The sequence below is a fragment of the Sus scrofa genome, chromosome 1 (genome assembly GCF_054392235.1).
Source record: "Sus scrofa isolate SSC_HxYL_T2T_F1_AM1 chromosome 1, Sscrofa_HxYL_maternal_Yorkshire_Landrace_v2.0, whole genome shotgun sequence".
Taxonomy (NCBI): Eukaryota; Metazoa; Chordata; class Mammalia; order Artiodactyla; family Suidae; genus Sus; species Sus scrofa.
In genome coordinates, this window is record NC_139383.1 from 287,459,659 (window position 1) to 287,481,442 (window position 21,784).

Sequence of the window (21,784 nt, forward strand, 5' to 3'; positions counted from 1 at the left end):
CCTCGGGCGCACCTCTGCCTCCTCCAGGCCTGCCAGGCTCTGAAAACCCTAGGGAGCTCGGCTGGGACTTGCCAGGCCATGAGCCTGCCTGCATCCCGTGCCCACAGCTCCCCCAGGGCTCTGGCCCTGACCGTGGGAGTAGCCCCTGACCCTGGCTTTCAGCATCAGAGCAGGAAGTGACCTCTGAACACTTTGCCAGACACTCCCAAGCTGCAACTGCCCAGGAACCAGCCTGACATTTTTTTTTTTTTTTTTAAAAAGCGTGTATGTTGGGGATCTGAGGGTTGATGCGTGTTCCTCTCCTTTTCTGGGTCTTTCTAAGAGCAAAACAAAAATATCTCAGCACAGATTCCTCTGGACTCTGGAGCTCCCTCCCCGACCCACTGCCTTTACTGCGAGACGCAGCTGGGCTCCGCTTGCTGCTTCCACCTACGTCACGCCTGGGGGTCACCCCGCGTCCTTCGTGGTGCTGAGCCCTGGGCTCACGGGTTCAGCCTCGGGCCTGAGTCTCTAGCTGTGGCCGATGGCCGCTTGGAGCTCCCTGGCCCTTCGCCTCTGTGCCAGGGCGGTGCCAGGACGGCCTCGGAAAGACCCTCTGCTAGGCGGCAGCCGATGCGCCACATGGAAAGGCTGCTGTGTTTCTTTCTCTGGCCCACGTGTGACCAGCCCTGCGGGGCCAGGGTTTTACGTCATCACCATCTGGCCAAATCAGGGTGCTGGTCTGGGGCCCAGCTGATGAAGTGACAGAAGACACAGGAAGACCGGGCGACGTTTCTCAGTTCGCCTTGAGCCTGGCGGCCGGAGCAGCCGCAGCTTGTCGCGGACCCGCGGCCGCCGGAGCGCCCTGAATGTCTGGCGCAGGCCGTGGACAGAGCGCGCCCCGTCCTCGGCTCGGGTCCCGTGTCCTGGGGGCAGGGAGGTGGCTGTGACGTAGCTCACCTTTCCGCTCAGGGGACCGAGTCCTTAAGGCACAGGCCTGGCTGCGTGCCCACGTTTTGCTGGCAGGTTTTTTGAGCGGAGGTAAATGCAGGTGCAGGCGGCGCTCCGCAGGCCTCAGGCCAGATGTTCGAGCGTTGGAAGGGGGCACGGGGGGGCTTTTCTCCCGCCAGCCACCTCCTTCTCGCGGGGTTTCCCGATTCGTCTCATCCGTCAGTTCACACGCTCTTGGGAGTCGCTCTGGATGCAGTTGTTGCTTCTACCAGCGCGAGGGTGAAATTGCTTTGGTGAAAATTCAGTTTTCACCCCATGGCTTAGAAAGAGGGGGAGGGAGAGCTTTGAAAGTGGCAACGGTGGACAGGAAGCCGCCCCGCTGTGCCTCCTGGCTTCCAGCGCCGTTCACACACACACACACACACACACACAGACGCACACACACACACGCTCACGCGCCAGGCGGACACCCTGTGGGTGGCATTTGCTCCCTGGACGACACGGACCCTACGCTTTGAACTGGGGGTGTGCTTTGGGATCAACGTGGGTAGAAAGCTCAGCCATGGGCACTGGATTTGTGAGAGGACATCTAGTGGGCACACACGCTCTGGCCCTTTGTTTGTTTAAGCAAGTGTTTCTTCTGCGAATGGTTTCCAGAGGGGCAGGAGAGGGCGATGTGGCCGTGTCCATTTGCAATTAAAAACAGAAAAAGGATGAAATCCTTTGGCCCTGCAGTTCCGCCTCTGAGGCTCTACCTAGAGAGATGCTGAAAAGCGGCCTGTGTCCTGATGAAACCGGGGAGGAGGAGGCGGATGGACCAAACAAGCGGTGGGTCTGTGCTGCCCGGGAAATGCGTTGGCTGCTAAAAAGACGGCGGCCACGCGCACACAGAGGCCGTGAGGAGCAGCAGAGGGCACCCTGCCCAACCGCATAGGCGGGACGATCTCAGCAAAGGGAAGAAGCCACCTCCCCGCCTCGCACCCCTAGACCAACGGGCGAGATTCACGCTGCGTTTGGCGCGTGTGCTGCCAGCCCTGCCCGGGCGTGGGCAGTAGGCCTGGTCACTTCCGGAAGAAGGAGAAGGACTCTCTCTTTGCCCTCTGGGTGCGTCTGTGATGTGCGGTGTTCACGGGAGCAGGGGTCAGTCTTGGGGTAAAAAGATCTGCGGGAGATAAGACAGGCAGGTGAGCGTTCTGGCCCAGGCAGTGCCTGCCCTTCTGGGCCCTTCCAGGATGGGCCACCCTGCGGCTTGGTCCCCTCCCGGTGGGCGTGGGGGGCACTGCCCTGCCTGGCCCCGGCCTGGGGCCCCGTGGAGGCCTCTCCCTGCGGAGGCGGAACTAAACCTCACCTGTTTGCAGCCAGCCCTCTGCCACCGCAAGCTGGTTGCAGGTCTGGCCGTGTTAGTGGGAAGCTGACAAAAGGCTTTTCTGAAGATAAGCGTGTGTACCAGCGCCACAGTCTCGTAGGCCTGGCGCGGGCGCCTGCCAACCTGGACACTGCCGAGGGGCGTGTGGCAGGGCCCGTGTCCTGGCCATGCAGCATCTGTGCACAAGCGGGTCCTTGACCTGCTCAGGGGCACTTGGCTCCTCTTGGCGTCTCTGTCCTCGAGTCTGTCCCAGAGCGTGGATGCTTCCTGTCTGACAGGGTGGCGGTGTGCAAGGAGGAGCCCCCCGCTGACCACGGACCCACTGGACCTCTGAGCGGCCAGGGCTCAGGTGTCCTTGGGCTGCCCTGATGGTCCGTGGGACAGCTGGAGGGGCCGTTCCTGGGACACAGAAGCCCTGACACCCCCCCACCTCCCACAGTGTCCCCCCCTTTCCATCCCTGACCCTCTGGATCTGCTCAGCACCCCCTCCCCATGTCCTTAGCCCACGGGGACTTCACTCGGACCCCTCCCCTGGGCTTGGGGTCTGGAGATTCCACGCCCGGGTCCTGTGCTTGTCCAGCGTGTGTCCTGGGGCCCTGGATCTGACTCGCATCTCGCCGAGCCCGGCTCCATCCCTGTGCACTGACCTGGCTCTCTCGGCCCCTCTGTCCACAGGGTCCCCCTGGACGCCCGGGCCTTCCTGGGGCCGACGGGCTGCCCGGCCCTCCTGGAACCATGCTCATGCTGCCTGTGAGTGCCCTTCCTTCTGGGGGGGGCGGGGGGCAGGGCTCGGGGCTCGACGTGCGACGCGGAGTGAGGCCCTGGGCTGTTTCCGAGGGGTCGATCCCCCAGCCACAGACCAGCTCCAGCCTGGGTCAGCTGTCCTGTAGAAATAGGGTCCCTGTGTGCCCGGCGGGGGCGGGGGAGGCGGGTGTGCTGCGGACACAGCCGAGTGGACCCCAGGGTCAAGGTCTCCACCTCTGCCGGCGTCCAGGGCTGGCCCCTCCGAGAGGGAGTGGAGCCCAGTCCTGCGGGGGCACCTGTCTCCGTCACACACCCGCCCCCTCCACTCAGGCCCGCGCCAGCCCGTCCCTCCTCGACCTCGACCTGCTCATGACCTTGGGGGTCTGCGGAGGAGCCGGGGCCACCTCCCTCCCGGGAGCCCAGGCTGGGGGCGACTGTGTGGAGGGCTGGGCTGGACTGTGTGGAGGCCGTGCCTGGAAACTGGCACTGCCCCGCTTGGCCTCAGCGCAGGCATTTGCATGGGCCCTGGGCGTTTCCTCGTAACAAGTAGGAGCTGGGGGTCTTGGGGAGATGCCGCAGACAGCAGGAGGGCAGGGCCTCTGGGTGGCCCCGGGGCTGAAATGGCAGGAGCGATGCAGCAACTCTGTGCCCTGTGAGCAGGAGGGCATCTGGGGCTGGAGGCAGCCCAGCCAGACCCTCCAAGACCCTGCTGTCACTGGAGAGGCCAACGGGCACTGCCTCGGCCCTGGGGTCCAGAGTGGGCACCCACATCGGTGAGCCCTTGGTGACCCCAAGTCTTACACCTGCAGTTCCGGTTTGGAGGGGGCGGCGATGCGGGCTCCAAAGGACCCATGGTCTCAGCGCAGGAGTCCCAAGCTCAAGCCATCCTCCAGCAAGCTCGGGTGAGTGGGGCCGGGGACGGGGCCCAGGGCCCAGCCCCTTGGGGCTCGGAGCCCAGCTTGGAGGGAAGCCTCTCTTTTCTCCTTGGCTGTCCTCACCTGCCGGGGAGTCAGGACCTTGCAGGGGTCCTGTCATCCGTGTGCATTTGGAGAGGTGGGAGAGGTTTTTCAGGGGTTCCTTGTCCACACTGGGGTCCAGGTTCCCGGATAAGAACACAGCAGCTGAGCCAAGAGGCCCCTGCCGGCCCACATGCCCTCTCAGCGGTCTGCTGCCCTCCCTGGGCCTGGGGATGGAGAGAAACCCCATGTGACCCTGGAAGGGGTCCCTCTGAGGGGGCTGGCGGAGCCCAACACCTCTGGGAGCGCCTCTGGGCCCCACAGCCCCTCCCTCAGCCTGGGTTGGGGGTGGGCATGGCACATTTGCCTCCTGCATGCTCTGCTCCTGGCAAATTAGCAGATGAGCGAATTGGGTTTTTAATTGACGAGGCTCCAGATTGCTGATTGCCTGTGATAAGAGTCAGAGCCACCCTGTGGGGTGGGCAAGCCTGCAGGGGAGAGCCCGTAACGGGCATCACGAGATGCCGCTCAGTCGTGCCTTGTTTGGGCAATATTTATGCCGCTCTGGCGGCAGATAGATGCTAATGATCAGAGCGCGTGGATAATTAATTGCGGGCCGTGAGCACGGAGTCGTTGCCATGGAACAAATTGCCGTGTGATGCAATCAGCGCGTAACAAGCCCCATCGCTGCCACCGGATGTCGCAGCCCTTCTGGCGGGTGGCCTCTGAATCTGTGTGTTTCGATTGATGCCAAGTGGGTGACGGGCTTCTGAGAGGGGTTTATGACAAAATCTTCCAAGATTAAAATGGCATCATGCCCATAGATAGAGCTGCATAGGGGGCAGAAGAGGCCCTGTGAGAAGCAGGTTGGAGTTCCCATTGCGGCTCAGTGGGTTAAGAACCCGACATAGTGTCCATGAGGATATGGGTTCAATCCCTGGCCTCGCTCAGTGGCTTAAGGATCCAGCATTGCTGTGAGCTGTGATGTAGGTTGCAGATGTGGCTCGGATCTTATGCTGCTGTGGCTGTGGTGGAGGCCGGCAGCTGCAGCTCCGATTCGACCCCTAGCCTGGGAACTTCCCTATGCCTCGGGTGTGGCCATCAAAAAAAAAAAAAAAAAAGAAAGAAAAAAGCAGGTTGAATCGTGCAGGGCAGCTGGGAGTGGCCTGGGCACGTGTCCAGGTGGGGCCTCGGGGACTGGGGCTCCACGGTTGCCTCTTCGGGCCGTGAACACGCAGGCGGGTGGAGCGCCCGCCGCAAAGCGGGGGGTGAGCATGACCTGGCTTCCGCCTCTGCGTCCCTTTCGTCCCTCTCGTGGTTGGTGCCGGGATCCCCAGAGGAGCGGAGGGGGTGGGCCTGGCGCCCCTGTGCCCTTCTCCCCAGAGGCTCCTGTCCGCGGCCCCGCTTCTCCCGTCGCCCCCTTCCCGCTTAGGATGGAGGAGAACCAGCCGTTTCTCAGCGGGTCCCCCTTTTTCTTGCAGCTGGCGTTGAGGGGGCCGGCCGGCCCCATGGGTCTTACTGGGAGACCTGGCCCCATGGTAAGTCATCCTGGGGGGCTGGGGGGGGGCTGGGGGCTGCCTCTCGCCATCCCCTGCCTGTTAGGCTCCGGGCTCACCCGGTCAGCGGGCAGTTTAAGCTGCCATCCCTGCTCTCGGGTGGGTGGGGAGGACCCGGGGGGCGGGGCCTGCAGTGGGGGCGGGGCTAGGAGCCCTCACACTTGCACTCTGACCCCGGGGGCTCCAAGGTTCTCTCTCTGGAGGCTGTCATTGTCGTCTCTAGTTAGTCAAGACTGCCTCAGTGGGGGGCAGACTCTGACCCTAGGCGCCCCGCCCCCCGGACCCCTGCTGCAGGAATGGTGAACAGCGTGCCCCAGGCACACCTGGCCAGGGGGCAGGAGGTGTGGTGGCAACCAGGCCAGGCGTGCAGCCCCTACGGTTTGCAAGGAGCCGGAGGATTGAAGCACACACCCGTGTGCCCGGAGGGTGGGCCTGGCCCCCGGTCTGCGTCTGCTCCTCGCCCCGTTGGCTGGTGCAGGGCGGTCACCACGTCTGGGGAGCTTGCCCTGTGATAGGCGAGGGTGTCCACGGGTGGCCCTGGGCTGTGATAGACGGGGCCCAGTTCATCCTGGAGAGGAGCCCCGTCTGAGCTCCCGGCCTCGCGCAGGCCGTGGTCCAGGGTCTCCCTCAAACCGGCAACAGATGCGGACCTGGAGGTGGTCCTGCCTGTCCCTCGGGCTCCGTCTGCCGGCCCACAGGGGGCCCTGCCCGGGGCGGTCCTGTGTCCTTTCCGCCCCCCCAGCCCTCCCGCCACCCCTGCAGCCGGTACCGCGCGGCATCCACTAACCAGACGTGTCTCCCCAGGGCCCTCCTGGGAGCGGAGGTCTGAAGGGCGAGCCGGGAGACATGGGGCCTCAGGTACGTGCCACCTCGCCTTTCTCTCTAAGGGCACCGCGGAAGGCGGGAGGGGCCCAGACGCTGCGTTTCCCCGGGACGTCGGTGGGAGCTGCCGGGGCGCAGGGCACAGCGGGTGTGGAGTCTCGGCCGTGTCTGTGGCGGCAGGAACGGGCTGGCTGTTTCCGTCCCTGCCATCCCTTGGGGCAGCCGGCCCTGTGTCCTGTCCCGGAGTTGCCCACGTGCTGGCAGCAGGGATGGCAGCTGTGGGCCTGGTGGACAAGCACGGGGACAAGGCTTTGCTTTTTCTTCTGAAAAATGCAGATTTACTCCTGACCTTTGCCCTCTGTTTCTGGACAGGGTCCCCGAGGGGTGCAGGGCCCGCCCGGCCCGGCAGGAAAGCCTGGAAGAAGGGTGAGTGTTTGGGGGGCGGTGACAGCGGCTGGGCCGCGATGGGCAGGCATCTGCAGCGCGTTTGCCCTGAACACTGCGTCCTGCAGGCCGGGCTCCCCTCCCTTCACGGGGTGCATCTGCCTCCAAGGCTGGCTGGTCCCTTTCTGAGGGGCGGATACAGGGACCCCACCCCCCGCTCCTGTCCCCAGCAAGGGAACCTAGTTTAAAAAAATTTTTTTTTTAATTTTAAACACGTTGTAAAACGTTATATTGAAGTGTAGCAAAGTGACTCAGCTGAACCTGTATCTTCTTCATCGTATGCTTTTCCATGATGCTTTATCCCAGGATATCAAATGTAGTCCCCTGTGCTGTGTCCGGCAGGACCTTGGTGTTTGTCCATCCTTTGCATCTGAGCCCAAACTCCCAATCCCCCCCCCACCCCTTGGCAACCACGAGTCTGTCCTGTCTGTGAATCTGTTTCTAACAAACATTTTTAATTAAAGCAATGTCCCGGGCCCCTGAGAGCACACGTGCGGAGGTGAAATTATCCGTGGCCCCCATTTATCTGGGACGGCCTCGTGTCTCTAGAAATGGCTTCGCTTTGGAGGACACGGCCTGGCGGCCGCTCGGCACCCCTTCTCCCCAACACCGCCGGCACCTCACCTGTGTGTCTGGCCTCCTGGCTTCTTGGCTTGGGGTGCAGTTCCAGCGGGTGGAACCGGGCTGCTTCCGAATGACTGTGGCCGCTGACCGAGGGCGTGCATTTATAACCCAATATAAAGTAATGAATCCCAGCCAGACGAACTCGGGAAATCCTCATTAACCCACATTAGGCTCTAGCAAGTGGCTCTTTTCAACACAGAAATGTTTCTACTGAGTGAAAAAAAACCTTTTTCTTTATATGTTGCCTTTCAGCTGACATGACCCTCTACCAGGGGAAGTGGCCACTTAGCTGCCTGTTCCCGCTCTAGCTGAGTGTATATGAGACCAAAGCGAGCAATGCCTCGGTGGTGAACACGGCCTCCATCCCAGAGTCAGTCGTAGTTAAGAGGGACGTGGCGGAGCGAGCCACCGTCAGGCATGGCTGTCTCATGCAGCCCCCCGAGGCGCCAGTTCGCAGATGGTGGAGGAGCCCCACCCAGGGACAAGGCAGAGGGGCCACTGGAACATCCTGACAGGGCTGGAATTCAGTGGTTCTCGGGAGGCAGGCGGTTTATCTAGCATCCGGTTCTGAAGACGGTTTTATTGCCTTGAGCTTTTTTCATTTTTTAGTTTTACTGAAGTGCAGTTGATTACAAGGTCGTGATTGTCTCTGCTGCACAGCGAAGAGATTCAGATGTACACACTCCCACGTCCATTCTCTTTCGGATTCTTTCCATGTTTTTTCTTTTTCCCACATAGCTCATCCCAGAATACTGGGTAGCGTTCCCTGTGCTAGACAGCTGCTGAGGGTTTTTTGGTATCTCTGTAAATACGTCTCGTCAAGTTTCCCTGGAAACAGTTTCTCAGGCAGGAGGTGAAAATGGGGAGCCATGGGGGGGGATGTTTGTAACGTGACTGGGGGCAGAGACCCGTGCCAGGGCTGCGGACCCCGGCAGGCGGCTGGAGAGGACGGGACGGCGTGAGGGGCTCGGGGCGGGGGGCGGGGGCTGGTCTTTAGTTCTGGGTCCAGCGGCCATGAGGAGCCTCTGGCCGTGTGCTCAGCGTGTCCTGCTGTGCAGTCTTTGTCATCTTTTCTGACCAAGTCCCCGTGATTTCTGGAAGTGCATGGAAGTCGGGGGAGCTCCCCCTTGGCCCTGTGCTCTCAGGGTCGTGTCTGCACTTGGCCTGGAGCTGCCTTGCCTGGGCGCCTTTCCTGAGATGCCTTCATCCTTGGCTGCACCTCGTGACCTTTCACCTGGGGCGCGGGCCGTCCGCCGGGGGCCCTCCTGGACCCTCGCCTCTTCCTGGTTATATACGGGGCCTCCCTGCCCGTCGGCGCACCTGGTGCCCAGGGGGCCTCTGCTCAGGTGCCTGTGGCAGAGCTGCTGTGGATCTGGGCCGGGGCTTCACATGCAGCTGCCTGACGTACAAGTTTGCACCTGTCCCGGTCCCTGTCCCGTCTGGGTGGCCTCACGCCTGGCGGCCTCTCTGTGCTGGCTGGGCGTCTTTACTGGGGACCCTGGCTGGTCCAGGCCCTTCCTTCAGCCCCAGGTGGGGATGACAGGCTGGCCTCTGTGGCTGGAAAGAGTGACCACGGAGTGGCCCTCGGGCACGGAGGGGCGTGCTTACTGTCGAGACCCTGCCTGGGGGCGGCCGTGTGGCCTCCGTGAGCCAGGCCACCCTCTGGGCCTCCGCTTCCTCCCCTGTCAGTCGGGTGCTTTCTCTCGCCCTTCTGTTCTCTGGGCCGGGCTGTCCCTGAATGTCCAGCTGGTGGACGGACCACACGCTGACGTCAGGGGCAGGCTCTCCCCTGCATCCCAAAGCGGGTCCCACAGACCCACACAGCCCGTCGGTCACCCTCCACCACCGTCTCACGACTCCGCACCCTCACCTCCAAACGCGGCGTCGGGGGCAGTGCGTTAGCCCTGCGGTGCGGTTCCGGGCGGCGAGGCGGAAAAGACCAGAACCTCACGTGAGGCGAATTGAGCCCCAGGCTCCGGGTCTGGGTCCGCCAGGTCGGCCTGGCCTCCGGGGCCGCGGACTCCTTGCCTGGCATCTCAGGAAGCCACCGCTGGGGGAGCCGGCCACTGCTCTGCACTGACAGCCTGCCCCTCCGTTCCAGGGCCGCGCTGGCAGCGACGGAGCCAGGGGGATGCCCGGACAGACCGGCCCCAAGGTAGGCGACACTGACCCACCACCTCCTGGTGGCCGCGTCAGCATCTTCACTGTCGTCCGTTGTCCACACAGGGTTATTTGACAGATGCAGGTAGATGCTGGCCCCCGGGGTAGGACCTGGGGGGAGGCAGGGTCAGCTTGGGTCAGTCCCCCTGGCATCTTGACCTGAAGACAGGGGTTGGCGGGGCGACTTTCAAGAGCCACTCCCAAGTCCATGGGCAGCAAGTCCTCTTGCCCCTGTGGGGGATGTTTGAGCTCCCTGGAGTTGACGGGAGCGAGCAGACAGGGCTGACGGGTGAGTGCAGAGATCAGGGCGGGCGTGGAGAAAATCCGCCCCGGGCTGCCCCTGCTGGAGCCCAGGGGAACCCCGCTGCTTCCTGGCTGCCGGGGTTGGGGGCCTCATCCCTTGGTCCCCGACGTTGGGATGGAACTGGCCCCGTCTTCCACCCTTCCTGCTCTGCTCGGGCAGAGTTTGTCCAAGGCCGTGCAAGGCGCTCGGGGAGGTGTCAGTTCTCTCCAGCGAGGACTCCACACTGGGGACAGCAGCTGTTTTTCTCTGGAGGGGGAGCAGGGCAGGGGTCCCCAAACCCTGCCCCCCGTAACGGCGTCCTGAGCTAACGAGAGGCTTTGGTCTTCAGGGTCCCGCGCCAATAGAGGAGAAAGTTCCTGAATCTGTCTGGGTAGATTAGCGTCTTTTCAACAACAAAAGTGTTGGAGCCTCAACATGGCCTGTAACACCCACGAGGCAGGGAGCTGGGCTCCAGGAGGCAGCCTGGGTGGCGGAAGGGAGGCTGGCAGGGAGCTGGGGGGCCCTCGGGCCGGTGGCAGTGCTGAGCCATCCGCCAGATGGGCAGCTCACCTGCCGTGTGCGGGCGGCAGGTATCGCTCTGGACCCCAAGGGTGTCGTGATAGGGAGCAGACAGCAGGTGCGGTGCGCGCACACACACACACAGACACACACACACATGCTGGCTTTGCAGCCTCACCCCAAACACTGGGGTCTCAGGACCGCCCACTGTCTGGTTCCGGGATAGAAGCCAGGTCTCTGTCTGCAGCCTCTGTGGTGTTTGGGGGAGGGAGACAGGGGTACAGACCCCGGGCTGTGGGCGAGTGGCGAGGGGCAGCCCATGGCACCTCCGGGTTCCTGGGACACTGATGCCATCCAGAGGTGGGCACCTGGGTGGGGGGCTGTGTGCTGCTTGGGCTGAGCTGCCCTCTGTCCTTGCAGGGTGACCGCGGCTTCGATGGCCTGGCTGGACTACCGGGAGAGAAGGGCCACCGGGTAAGTGGTTCCTGTCCGGGAGGCGCGGGGAGGGGTCCTGGTGGGCAGCGTTTCTCAGGAGGGCTCCCGGGGAAGCCTTAGGCTTCTGGGGGTGGGCCCTCAATTCCAGAGGGTCCCCAGACGAGCCTCATGGCCGTGGGGGCGTGGAGGTGGACGCGGGCGTGCCGTCTCTGGGGATGGAGGGTCAGACCAAGGGGAGCGGATTTCTCTCTGCGGCCCATGGCCAAAGAGCCGGCGGGGGTCCTGCAGGGACGAGGCGGGAGGGAGGTGCCCTCCTGGGAAGTGTTGGTACGGACCTAGCACACCTGCAGGAGGCCCATGGGCTGCCCTTGCGGGAGCGGCCAAGGGCACTTCGCCCCGTTAAAGGGCAGCTCTAGGAGGCGGACGGTCCCAAAGGCCGTCCCGTGGATGCGGCCGGGGTGTGCGCTGCGGGGGCTGCCCGTTTCCTCGCCCGCTTCGAGGCGTCGCCGCCTGATGCTCTTGGCAGCTCCTCGGGCGTTTCCTCCCTTTCCCATGTTCTTTGGCAAAGATGACGCCGCTCTCGTGTTCCGGCACATCCTGGACACGCAGGCACACGTGTGTGTCCATGCACACATCCACGCACACACACACACGCTGTTGGTCTTGTCGTGAGGGTCCCCCGTCACGTCCAGATGCCCTGAGACTTGGCCGTTGTGATTTCGCCCAGTGCTCATGTGGGAGGCGGAGTGAAGGTGGGCACTGCTCAGGGCCAGTCTGCCAGGCTGACTGATGAGCACGTATTGAGCGCCAACGGTGTGCGAGGCCGGCTGCAGGGCGGGAGGTGGACCCTCACAGCCCAGGGCAGTGGTGCTCTCAGCGCTCCCTGAGCCCGGACCCCGCCTCTGTGTCCCGGGGCGCCCGCTGTCCTGGGCGAGGGTCTAGCAAACCCGCCTCCAGGACACCAAGTCCCCAGTGAGAGTCCGACAGCCGGCAGTGCCCGGTCGCCCCGCTGGCACTGCCTCCCAGGGGTCCTCTGTGACTCTGGGAAAGTCGTGGGGTGGGGGTGGGATTTTCAGTCTCGGAAGCGGAGAAGAACAGGAGGGGGGGCTGGAGACAGCCCGGGTGTCTAATCTGACTCCGCTTGGCCCCTTAGGGTGACCCTGGTCCTTCCGGCCCCCCGGGGCCTCCCGGGGACGACGGAGAAAGGGTACGTATCCCGCTGCGTGACGGCCGCGTCTGCTGCCTGTCTCCTTGGTAAAAACTGTGCAAGATGTCCCGGCAGTGATGAGGCCTGCGTGGGGGGTCCGGGGGTGGGCAGCGCAGGGCTGACCTCCAGAGAAGAGACTGCAGGCCTCCACCCTGCCGACGTGGCGGGTCTCAGGAAGAGACAGGTGCCCAGGCCACGCAGGAAAGATGGCCCAGCCGATGAGCTCTGGGTGTGCGGGAGGAGCAGGCGGGCACAGCGAGGGGCACAGCTTGGGAACTGGGCAGAGGGCGAGATGGAGAGGACCCAGAAGATGCCTGTCCTTGGCTCTGGAGCGGGGGACAAAGAGACAGGAGTGTGTGGTCGGAGCGGGGAGGGGCACAGCCATCCGAGGCCTGGGCTGGCGTGGACGCTCAGGCAGGCTCGGCCCCGAGTCCCCGTTTTGTCAGGGGCGTCCTTAGGGCAGGGGGGCTGCAGGCGAGGCCTGGCCTTGAGATTACAGCACAGCTATCCCGGGTTGTGGGTGTTTAAGCCCCCCTCCCTCTGCCCCAGCCACTCGGGGGGGTTTCTTCAGGTGAGAGGGAACGCTTTAGAAGCCCTGGGGCCTGGGAGGAGGACCAGGCCGCTGCTGACAGCTCTCGCGCTGCTGTGGTCAGGGCACCGGCTCCTGTCTGGGCTGCAGCGCCGTCCACTGTAGGATGGGGGGGGTCCTCCAAATGTCCCTGCTTCTGGAATTCTGCCCCGTGTGTGTGTGTGAGTATGTGCCCTGTGCAGGGCTGTGTGTGTGCACGTGCCTCGTGAGTGGGTGGGTGTGAGTGTGAGCGTGAACGCGTGCGGGCTCCTGCGTGCGCGCAGGCAGTCATGGTGCACGCACACGTGTAGCTCTGAGCGTGCCTGCGTGTGCGGTGGAGGAGGGCAGGGGCAGCGCCTGGGTGGAAGACGCAGAGAGCTGCCGGGCAGCTCCTGGTTGTGAACCAGTCAGGCCAGGGCAGCATCTCCTCCTAGAGCCAGGAGGAAAAGTCTCCTCTTGCTTTGCTCCCCCGGCTGTGTTTAGGGCCTTTGGGGTTGTCCGGGGCTTCCAGCGGTTCTCCCGGAATCCCTCCCTACCCCAGTTTCCGTCATTCACCTACCCCCGTCTATCTGTCTGTCTGTCCACCCACTCACTCATCTAACACCCGTCCATCCACGCAGCCATCCATCCATGTATTATCTATCTAGACGTCTGCCGTCATCCATCTGTACGTCGAACCTTCCATCATCCATTCTTCCGCCCGTCATCTGTCTCTACTGGTTTAGCCATCCATCTGTTTATCTAGCCATCCATTGATCACCTGTCTACCCATCTGTCTGTCTTCTATGTAGCCACCCGTCCACCGTCTTTGTCTTCATCCATCCACTCATCCATCCATCCATAGATCGTCGGTGTATCATCCATGTGTCCACCCACCATCTTTGTATCTATCTGTCCACCCCCACCCATCTATCCATCCATCATCCATCTGTCCATTTATCATCTGCCCAATCTGTCCATCCATCTATCCACCCATCCATCCATCTCTCATCCATCATCTATTTATCTCTCTATCCATCTATCCATCCGTCGATCCATCTGTCCATCTATCATCTATCATTTATCCTTCTGTCATCCATCCATCCATCCATCCATCCATCATCTTTCTCTGTCTAGTTTCTGTTGTGCCATCTCTCATCTCTACCTTTGCCCAGCAGGTAACCAGTGGTTCTTCCTGCCCAGCTTCCCCTTCACTGGGGCTGTGGTTTCTGAGCTCCTGAGAAGAGTGTGCCAGAGCCCCAGGTGTCACCTTTTACCTGCAGCCTCTGGGAGTGGGGGCATTCCGGGCTTCCCTGCTGGCACAGGGTCTGGCCTATGTGGAAGCAGCCCCAGGCCAGAGAGCCCTGCACAGAGGAGGGAAGATTGTGTCCCTGGTGTCCAGGCTTCATGGCTTGTCCCTAAAATCATGCCTCTTTCCTCCCCCACAGGGCGACGATGGAGAAGTCGGGCCCAGGGGGCTGCCCGGGGAGCCCGTAAGTCTGCTAACTGTGGGGGATTCTGTCGCCTCCTTCATGCGCTCGCCAGAACTGGGGATTAACTCAGAGCGTAGATTAGAGAGGGCTCAGCTTTGAGACCGACACACCTGGGGCCTCCTGGGGGAGGCGTGGAGGAGAACCTGGGGAGGGGGGCGGCACAACTCTAGGGACTCAGGCTTCGCCTTTGCCAGGGGAAGGGGGTGGCCAGGCCCCTGAGGGCTGTGGTTGGGACTCCAGGGTGCAGACATGGTGGGATTCCAGGGTCCATGATGGTAGGTGTCTAGGGTCCATCCTGGTGGGTGTTCAGGGTCCATGATGGTGCGGGTTCAGGTCTGTGTTGGTGGGTGTTCCGGTCCATCCTGGTGGGCGTCCGGAGGCAGTCACAGAGCTGCCACACTCCGAGACTGCGTGGGGTCCTCCAGGAGCGCGCCCCTGCCTGGGCGTCGCAAAGCTCTTTTCCCCAAACTGACTTCTCTCGAAGGCCAGAGCCGATTTGCTCAGTGACAGAAGAACCTTAATTGCGTTTCACTTACTGTTACTTTCAAACATCTCGTTTTCCTCTCCACATCCACGCGGCCACATGCGCCGGAGATGTTAATTGTGGAGAAATATTGCAGACGCTGCGGGGGGAGAGCCCGGGCTGGGCGTGTGCTCCGCTCGCTCGGGACTGAATTGGACCCTGGGTGTCTGCTGAGCCACTAAGGAGAATTCCTCAACACAGCCCTCCTCTTAGTGGGCGTCTAGGTGATGGCGTCTCGGTTGTTAGCTTCCAAAAGACACTGGTGTGACCAGGTGTAAAGTGACGAAGGGGTCCCTGAAGTGGCACTGTCCGTGGGGAGGGCTTCTCTTCTGCTGCATCTGAAAAGCTTCCATCAAAATTAGGGGCACTGGAGTCTCTCTGCCTGGGCGACAGGCTCCAGAGCGCCCCGGCCTGGGGGAAGGTGGGGCGGCCAGGATGCAGGCTCGGTGGCCAATAATGCCCGCGGTGTCACCTTTCAATTCTTGTGACCTGTCCTCGGGGCAGGGCTGCCTTGGGGCTGTGTCCCCTCCCCTTGCGCCTGGGGTGGTGCCCCTTCCAGCCAGGGAGGGGGTGCTGAGCCCTTGGCCAAGTGGCCATCCCGGAGGAGACCTGGGCTCCTGGCTTCTTCGCGAGCCTGTCGTCACCAGGTTCCCGTCAGAGCCCTGGAACCTCCTGCCTGTGCTCCCCCCGCCCCCCCATCCTCGGGCTGTGGTGCACGGAGGGACTCGGGCGGGAGCTGCTAACGAGCCTGGACACTCCCCATGCAGCAGCGTGTAACCCTGACCGTGGCCTCCGCTGGAGGGGTTTTGTGTCCATCTGTCACCTTGTAGGACTCCCCTTTCCCCAGCCCCTATCAATCCGAGGTGCTCCTGCCTCTGGTTCTCAGGGCCCAGGTAGAGCTGGGGTGGGGGTTAGTGAGGCTCTGGAGCAAGGAAGAGGGGGTGTTGGTCACGTCCCTGGGAGACCTGCCTCTCAGCACAGAGGCTCCGGGAAGAGGGGGGCCGGGGGCGGGGCGCTGGGATTCCTGGCGGGGTCTGAACCCACCTTGCTCTTTCCGCTTGCAGGGGCCGCGTGGTCTGCTGGGGCCGAAGGGGCCCCCGGGCCCTCCAGGACCTCCTGTAAGTGCTTTGTGTGTGTCTGTCCCTTCTCTGCCCTCGAGACCCCATTGCCCAGCTTGTGGCCCACTCGGGCCTGGGGGCAGCTCACCACTCTGACCCTGTGCACGCCGCCCGGGGCTGGCGCGAGGTGCCCACAGGGCCCTGATGCTCGTCCACGGGAGGAAGGCCTCGGCAGGTGTGGGCTGGCAGGTGGAGGCACAGAGGCCAGCTGGTCTTGTACTTCCTTTTTTTTTTTTTTTGCCATTTCTTGGGCCGCTCCTGTGGCATATGGAGGTTCCCAGGCTAGGGGTCTAATCGGAGCTGTAGCTGCCGGCCTACACCAGAGCCACAGCAACACCAGATCCAAGCCACGTCTGCGACCTACACCACAGCTCACGGCAATGCCGGATCCTTAACCCACCGAGCAAGGCCAGGGATCGAACCCACAACTTCATGGTTCCTAGTCAGATTCATTAGTCCCTGAGCCACAGCGGGAACTCCTGGCCTTGCACTTCTGCTGCCACTGGCTTTGTCCCTTTCCCGCACACGGCCTGTGCTGTCCTGAACGGTAACCAGGACGCCCGGCTCCTCCCTGGAAAGCACTGCCCGCCTCCAGCGGCATCTTGGAACATCCTGGAAGGAGGCAGAAGCCCGTGTTTCTGGCGGAGGTCTTTCTGGCGGGGCTCTGTTGGGGGGCAGTAGCGGGAGTGGCTTCCCCAGGGCCAGCCCCTCGCCCTGCTTTCTGAGAACGCGGGGCTGTGCACAGGATGCTGGGGCCTGGCAGCCCCGTTAACCCCGAGCCGATCTAGGGATTCTTTGGGGTCCGACTTTCTCGCATTCCCAGGGGCCGTGCCGTCCTCCGCCAGGCGGCGGCCAGGGCTCAGGCCGCGTCGAGCGGCGTTTTCTGTTGAGCTTTGTGAATTCTCAGTCCCTTTCATTTCACTGTCGTCCAGGGTGTGACGGGAACGGATGGCCAGCCAGGCCCGAAAGGCAACGTGGTGAGTCGGGGGTCCCGCGGCAGAGGAGGGGATCCGTACACCCAAACCGCAGGGGGTCGTGACGGGGGGGCGAGGTGCAGGCCTCCATCGGGGCAGCGAGGGCTGAGGTCCTGTGGCTGGTGCTCGCTCTGTCCAGAGCCTGACCACATGGGGGGGGTGCTTTCTCACTGTGCCTGGCCAGCTGGCAGTGGGCACGTGCGGTGACAGTGTCCACCAAGAGTTCTCATGGGCTGGGTCTATTTCAAGGGCCTGGGAGACTTTAGTTGGCCTGGCGATTTGGGAATTTTCTGCCAAATGAATTATTTTCTGGGAGTGCCCGGGCAGCGGCCTGCTGTGCCTTCTGACTGTAAGCACACGCTCCTTGCCTGGAGGCCCCGGGCCTGGCTCCCTGGCCTCCCCCAGGGCTCCGGCCTCCCCGCCTGGGCATCAGAGCTGACTTCAGCCCCATCCAGACCTCTCTTCAGTGTCTTGCTTGTGTTTCCTTCAGGGACCCCAGGGAGAGCCCGGTCCCCCCGGACAGCAGGGTAATCCAGGTGCCCAGGTGAGTGAGCGGGCAGATTCCTGGGCAGCGGGAGGGGCGGGTCTGCGGTGCCCGGGGCCAGAGTGGCCAGAGTGCTGCCCGTGCTGCTGGTCAGCCCAGCAGGGCCTGCTTCCTGGAGGTGCCCTAGAGCTGGGGTGGCACCAAGACGCAGCAGAGTGTCTGGGAGGGTGGGTGGAGGGCAGGGAGGGGCTCTGAGTCAACCAGTCCCCCGACCCTTCCTCCTCACTCTCTCCCTCCCAGGGTCTCCCAGGCCCCCAGGGAGCCATCGGTCCACCGGGAGAAAAGGTAGGTGGCCGATGGGGCAGAGGGGCACCCCTGCCTGCCTGCCTGGGGTGCATCTCCTTCTCCTCCCTCCCTCCCCCGCCCGCCTTCTCCAGCTTTGTACTGAATTGCCAGATTCAGGAAGAAAAACGGACGTAGGATGCTGGGTTAAATTTGAACTCTGCGGATTGTCTGAAGTCCAGATTTAACTGGGCATCTCCTTTTGGTGGTGTTTTCTTTTCATTTTTGCTGCATTTAGCAACCCTGAATTTATCCCCGGCACCCCCAGTGCTGGGGAGAGAACTGGAGTTGGAGCCCTCGCAGGGCTTGGGGACCAGGGCACGCAGCCCCTCAGTGGGGACCAGCCCAGTTTCCTCCAAGGGGTGGTTTCCGGTGGGGGCTGTTTGAGCCGCGCCCCCGTCTTCACTTGATGGGTGATTCTGCTCCCAGAGCGGATCCTGCAGGCTCTGGGAGCAGCGAAGGGCAGAGGTCTGTGGTCCTGGGAGCTTGGCAGCCAGCGGGAGCAGGTGCCTCTGAGCGTCCTTTTCAGCAGATACTTTTGAGCAGAACAGTTGAAAAGTAGCTTTGGGGCACGTGGAGAGGGTGGGCAGTGAGGGAGCCCCCAGCACGTCTGCTCACGTGTGTCTGGTTTGTTCCAGGGTCCCCTGGGTAAACCAGGCCTCCCAGGAATGCCCGGCGCCGACGGACCCCCGGTGAGTGCCCCTGCCCCCCCCACCCCTTCATGCCTCCTGTCCTGTGTCCCCCCAGGGTGGGGGCCAGAAACCCAGGGCAAGCCACCCTGCCTTGCTCTCCAGATGCCGTACGCACACGGCCCGCGTCTCCTCGTCCACCCCTGTCCGCAAGGGCCTGTCTACACAGCGATTGCTCAGTCATTACTGGGTTTGGACACGCTTTCCATGACGTGTTTCCACCAAAGGCGGTGATTGTGTGAATAGGGCTGGTAGTTATTTATCAGGTTTGCTGCTTCCTCATCAGCACCCGGCCCGGGCTCCTCGCAATCACGGGTGTCGCCAGCGCCCGGTGTATTTTTAGCCGTCACGCCCTGAGGGGGTGGCGATTAACCGGGCTCGTGATGTGTGAGCCTGCGGCTGTGGAGCCAAAGTAGGTGCCGCCTGGAAAGAGGGAGTTAGTGACAAATCCAGTCTGTGGCCAAGCTGCGAAGGGAGGGGCGGGGAGGCGACAAACGCTGGGCATGAGCCTATCTGCGCCCACCTGCCACGATTGGTGTGGGTCGCTGGTGGGGTTTTTGTGTCTTGGTTATTTTTAGTGTACCCAGTTGATGCTGAAGAGAGAGCCTATTTCGGAAAACGAGATTAGCCACATCAATTATTTCAGACGGTTGCTTTGGTGTTTTGATAACCCCATGAAAGAATGCACCAGGCCGATACACGCACCGTGAGTCCGTGAGTCGGGGACGGGCGCGGCACGCGCGTCTCCGCTTTCACGGCTGAGAATCCTCTGGGCCAGGGAATCGCAGGTCCCCGAAGGTCCATCTTTACCTGAACCACCAGCTCCCCATCTCATTCCTGCCCGCACAACTTTGAAAGCTCCGTCTCCCGGGCGTCTGGGGCTCGGATGCCAGAGATGACTATTTTGCAATATGTCTTGGACGCCCCTTTTAATTGCATTTATACCTAATTGCATCTTCTACTCACAGCATAGCTTGTTATGGACAATTAGGACGATAAATAAAATGACCACAGAAAGAAAACCAGCTCTGGTCCCATCCCCCCGGGTTAAGCCCTGACAGCAGGCAGAGGTCCATCCTTCCAGGCTTCTGTTTGTGTGTCTTCTGCAATATTGAACATACAGAGAGCATTTCTGGCCGTGGCTCGTGGCAGTGGCCAGGCCGGGGCACTGCAGGGAGGAGATGGCGCGGCCGTCTCCCACAGACACTCCGTTTCTCTTCCCCCAACTGTTACACTTCCCTCGCTCTCTCTTTCTTTCTTTCTTTCTTTCTTAGGGCTGCACCCGCGCATGTGGAGGTTCCCAGCAGGGGTTGAATCAGAGCTGCACCAGCCTACACCACAGCCACAGCAACACGGGATCTGAACCACGTCTGCAACCTACACCACAGCTCACGGCAACACCAGATCCTTAACCCACTGAGGGAGACCAGAGATTGAACCCGGGTCCTCATGGATGATGGTCAGCTTCTCACCCTGCTGAGCCACAAAGGGAATTCCTATTACACCTTAGTTATTTATTTATTTTATTTATTGCTGCGCCCGTGGCACATGGAAGCTCCTGGACCAGGGATTGAATCGGAGCCACAGGTGCGGCAAGGTGGATCCTTAAACCTGCCGCACTGGGATTGAACCCGGGGTCAGGGACGGAACCCGAGTGGCTGCATTCAGTTTCTTAACCCACCATGCCACAGTGGGAACTCCTGCTACACTTTAAAATGTGAGTGTGCGGTAGCCCCAAGGGAGTGTTTCTGTGCTGGGTCAGCGCTGAAGATGCTTAAAGCGGAAGACAAAACATCGACCCTGCAGGCCTGGGGAGCGGAGCCCTTTTGTCGTAGGTGGCCCTGGAGGAGGAGCGGGATTTAAAAACGCTTTCCCTCCAGTGGCAGCACCCTTGTTGACTGACCTTAAAGAGAGGCCTTGTTCCTTTTGCCTCTTCCGTTGGTTGGGGTTTTGGCTTAAGAAAGAAAGGACAGAGCTCGGGTGTGGCTCAGTGGATTAAAGACCCGGCATAGTGTCTGGGAGGAGGCGGGTTCCATCCCTGGCCTCGCCCAGTGGGTTAAAGGGTCCGGCGTGGCTGTGGCTGTGGTGCGGGCCGGCAGTGGCAGCTCTGATCCGACCCCGAGCCTGGGAACCTCCACATGCTCCAGGTTCTGCAGGAAGGAAAGGAGGGAGGGAAGATTGATTTCAAGACGTCGAGATGTGAAAGGGGTTTCACGGCCGCCTGGGGGGGCTGGAAGCACGCCTCGAAGTCATGTGGTTAATGAATCACGGCTCGTGGGAATATTACGGAGCCGGGAAAAATCAAATTCCAGTGCATTTCGTAACAGGAGAAGATGCTCCTGTTATGATGGTAATTTAAAAAATACATCATATGCTGCCAGTTTTGCATGCAAATGAGCCGGGAAAGTAGATTACCTGCAGCAAACATCGCACCCCCGGCCCCAGGTGCTGCGCGTGGGGAGGTCATGAGGGCTTTAATTTTCTCTTCCACGTGCCTGCTGATCCCCGGCAAAGTCTATTTCTTTTTTCATCAGAATATATCCAGTGCAAATAACTTAAGCTTTATTATTTTTCCATTTGTCTTCAATGAACGTATATCACTTTTTAAATCAGAAACACATCAAATCTCTGTATCTTAGGCTTTATTACATGTCCACGATGCACGTTTCCAGAACGCTGGGGAACTGCCGACAAGGAGAGAGAGGGCAGAAACGGCCTGGCTGGAAACCGGTGTTCTGGCTCTGCTGTGTTTATGTTCTGCCCTTTTTCTGTTCAAACGTTTGTAAGAAGTGAGCTTTGTGTCCCCCCCAAAAAACTGCTCTCATCCCGGAAATTCAGCTTAGAAGGCACCCTAGAAGCTTGGCCTCAGCTCCAGCTCCAGCGATCGCTGTAGTTGGTGGCTCTTCGTACCCCCTCCGAGAGGCTGCAGTCAGGAATTCCCGCTAGAGCTCCACCCTGTAAGCGAGGACTTGGCCCCCCGAGGGGTCCGCTCCCCTTCCCCCACGACCGAGGTGGGGGTCTGCCCACATGTGTGTCCCTGGGGTCCGGCCTTCGCCGCCCACAGCCACCCATCCGCAGTTCCCGCAGAGAAAATTCTGGGTTTGATGGGAACTAAAAAAGGCCCCTAGGGGAGTTCCCAGTGTAACTCAGCAGGTTAGGAACCCAGCACCTAGTGGATCTCCTGGGCACAGTGGGTTAAGGATCCGGTGTTGCCATGAGCTGTGCTGTAGGTCACAGACGCAGCTCGGATCCTGCATCGCTGTGGCTGTGGTGTAGGCCGGCAGCTACAGCTCCGATTCAACCCTTAGCCTGGGAACTTCCTCATGCCTCAAGTGTGGCCCTAAAGAGAAAAATAAATTAAAGACAAAACAAAAACACCCTTGGGAGATCCCTGGTGGCTTAGTGGGTTAAGGATCCAGCATAGTCACTGCTGTCCTGCAGGTTCCATCCCTGGCCCGGGAACGTCCACAGGCCACGGGTCTGGCCAATTAATAAATAAATTTTAAAAAATAGCCCATGGAGAGCCCAGTGGCAGAGGGAGCAGCCCCCCTCTCCCCCTGCCCTTCTG

At 61.5% G+C, this 21,784-nt stretch overlaps 1 protein-coding gene across 3 annotated transcripts in view; it reads left to right on the forward strand.

Moving 5' to 3' along the window:
* COL5A1 (collagen type V alpha 1 chain) overlaps positions 1-21,784 on the forward strand; it is a 150,672-nt gene that overhangs the window by 74,777 nt on the left and 54,111 nt on the right. For all 3 annotated transcript variants that reach the window (XR_014836809.1, XM_085010628.1, NM_001014971.1), the window contains 14 exon segments: positions 2,972-3,046; positions 3,850-3,942; positions 5,478-5,534; positions 6,357-6,410; positions 6,747-6,800; positions 9,544-9,597; positions 10,825-10,878; positions 11,993-12,046; positions 14,042-14,086; positions 15,674-15,727; positions 16,660-16,704; positions 17,192-17,245; positions 17,486-17,530; positions 18,166-18,219. Coding sequence is in view for 2 of the 3 variants with exons in the window: in XM_085010628.1 (XP_084866754.1) it covers positions 2,972-3,046; positions 3,850-3,942; positions 5,478-5,534; positions 6,357-6,410; positions 6,747-6,800; positions 9,544-9,597; positions 10,825-10,878; positions 11,993-12,046; positions 14,042-14,086; positions 15,674-15,727; positions 16,660-16,704; positions 17,192-17,245; positions 17,486-17,530; positions 18,166-18,219 (792 nt within the window). In the remaining variant the exon portion in view is untranslated.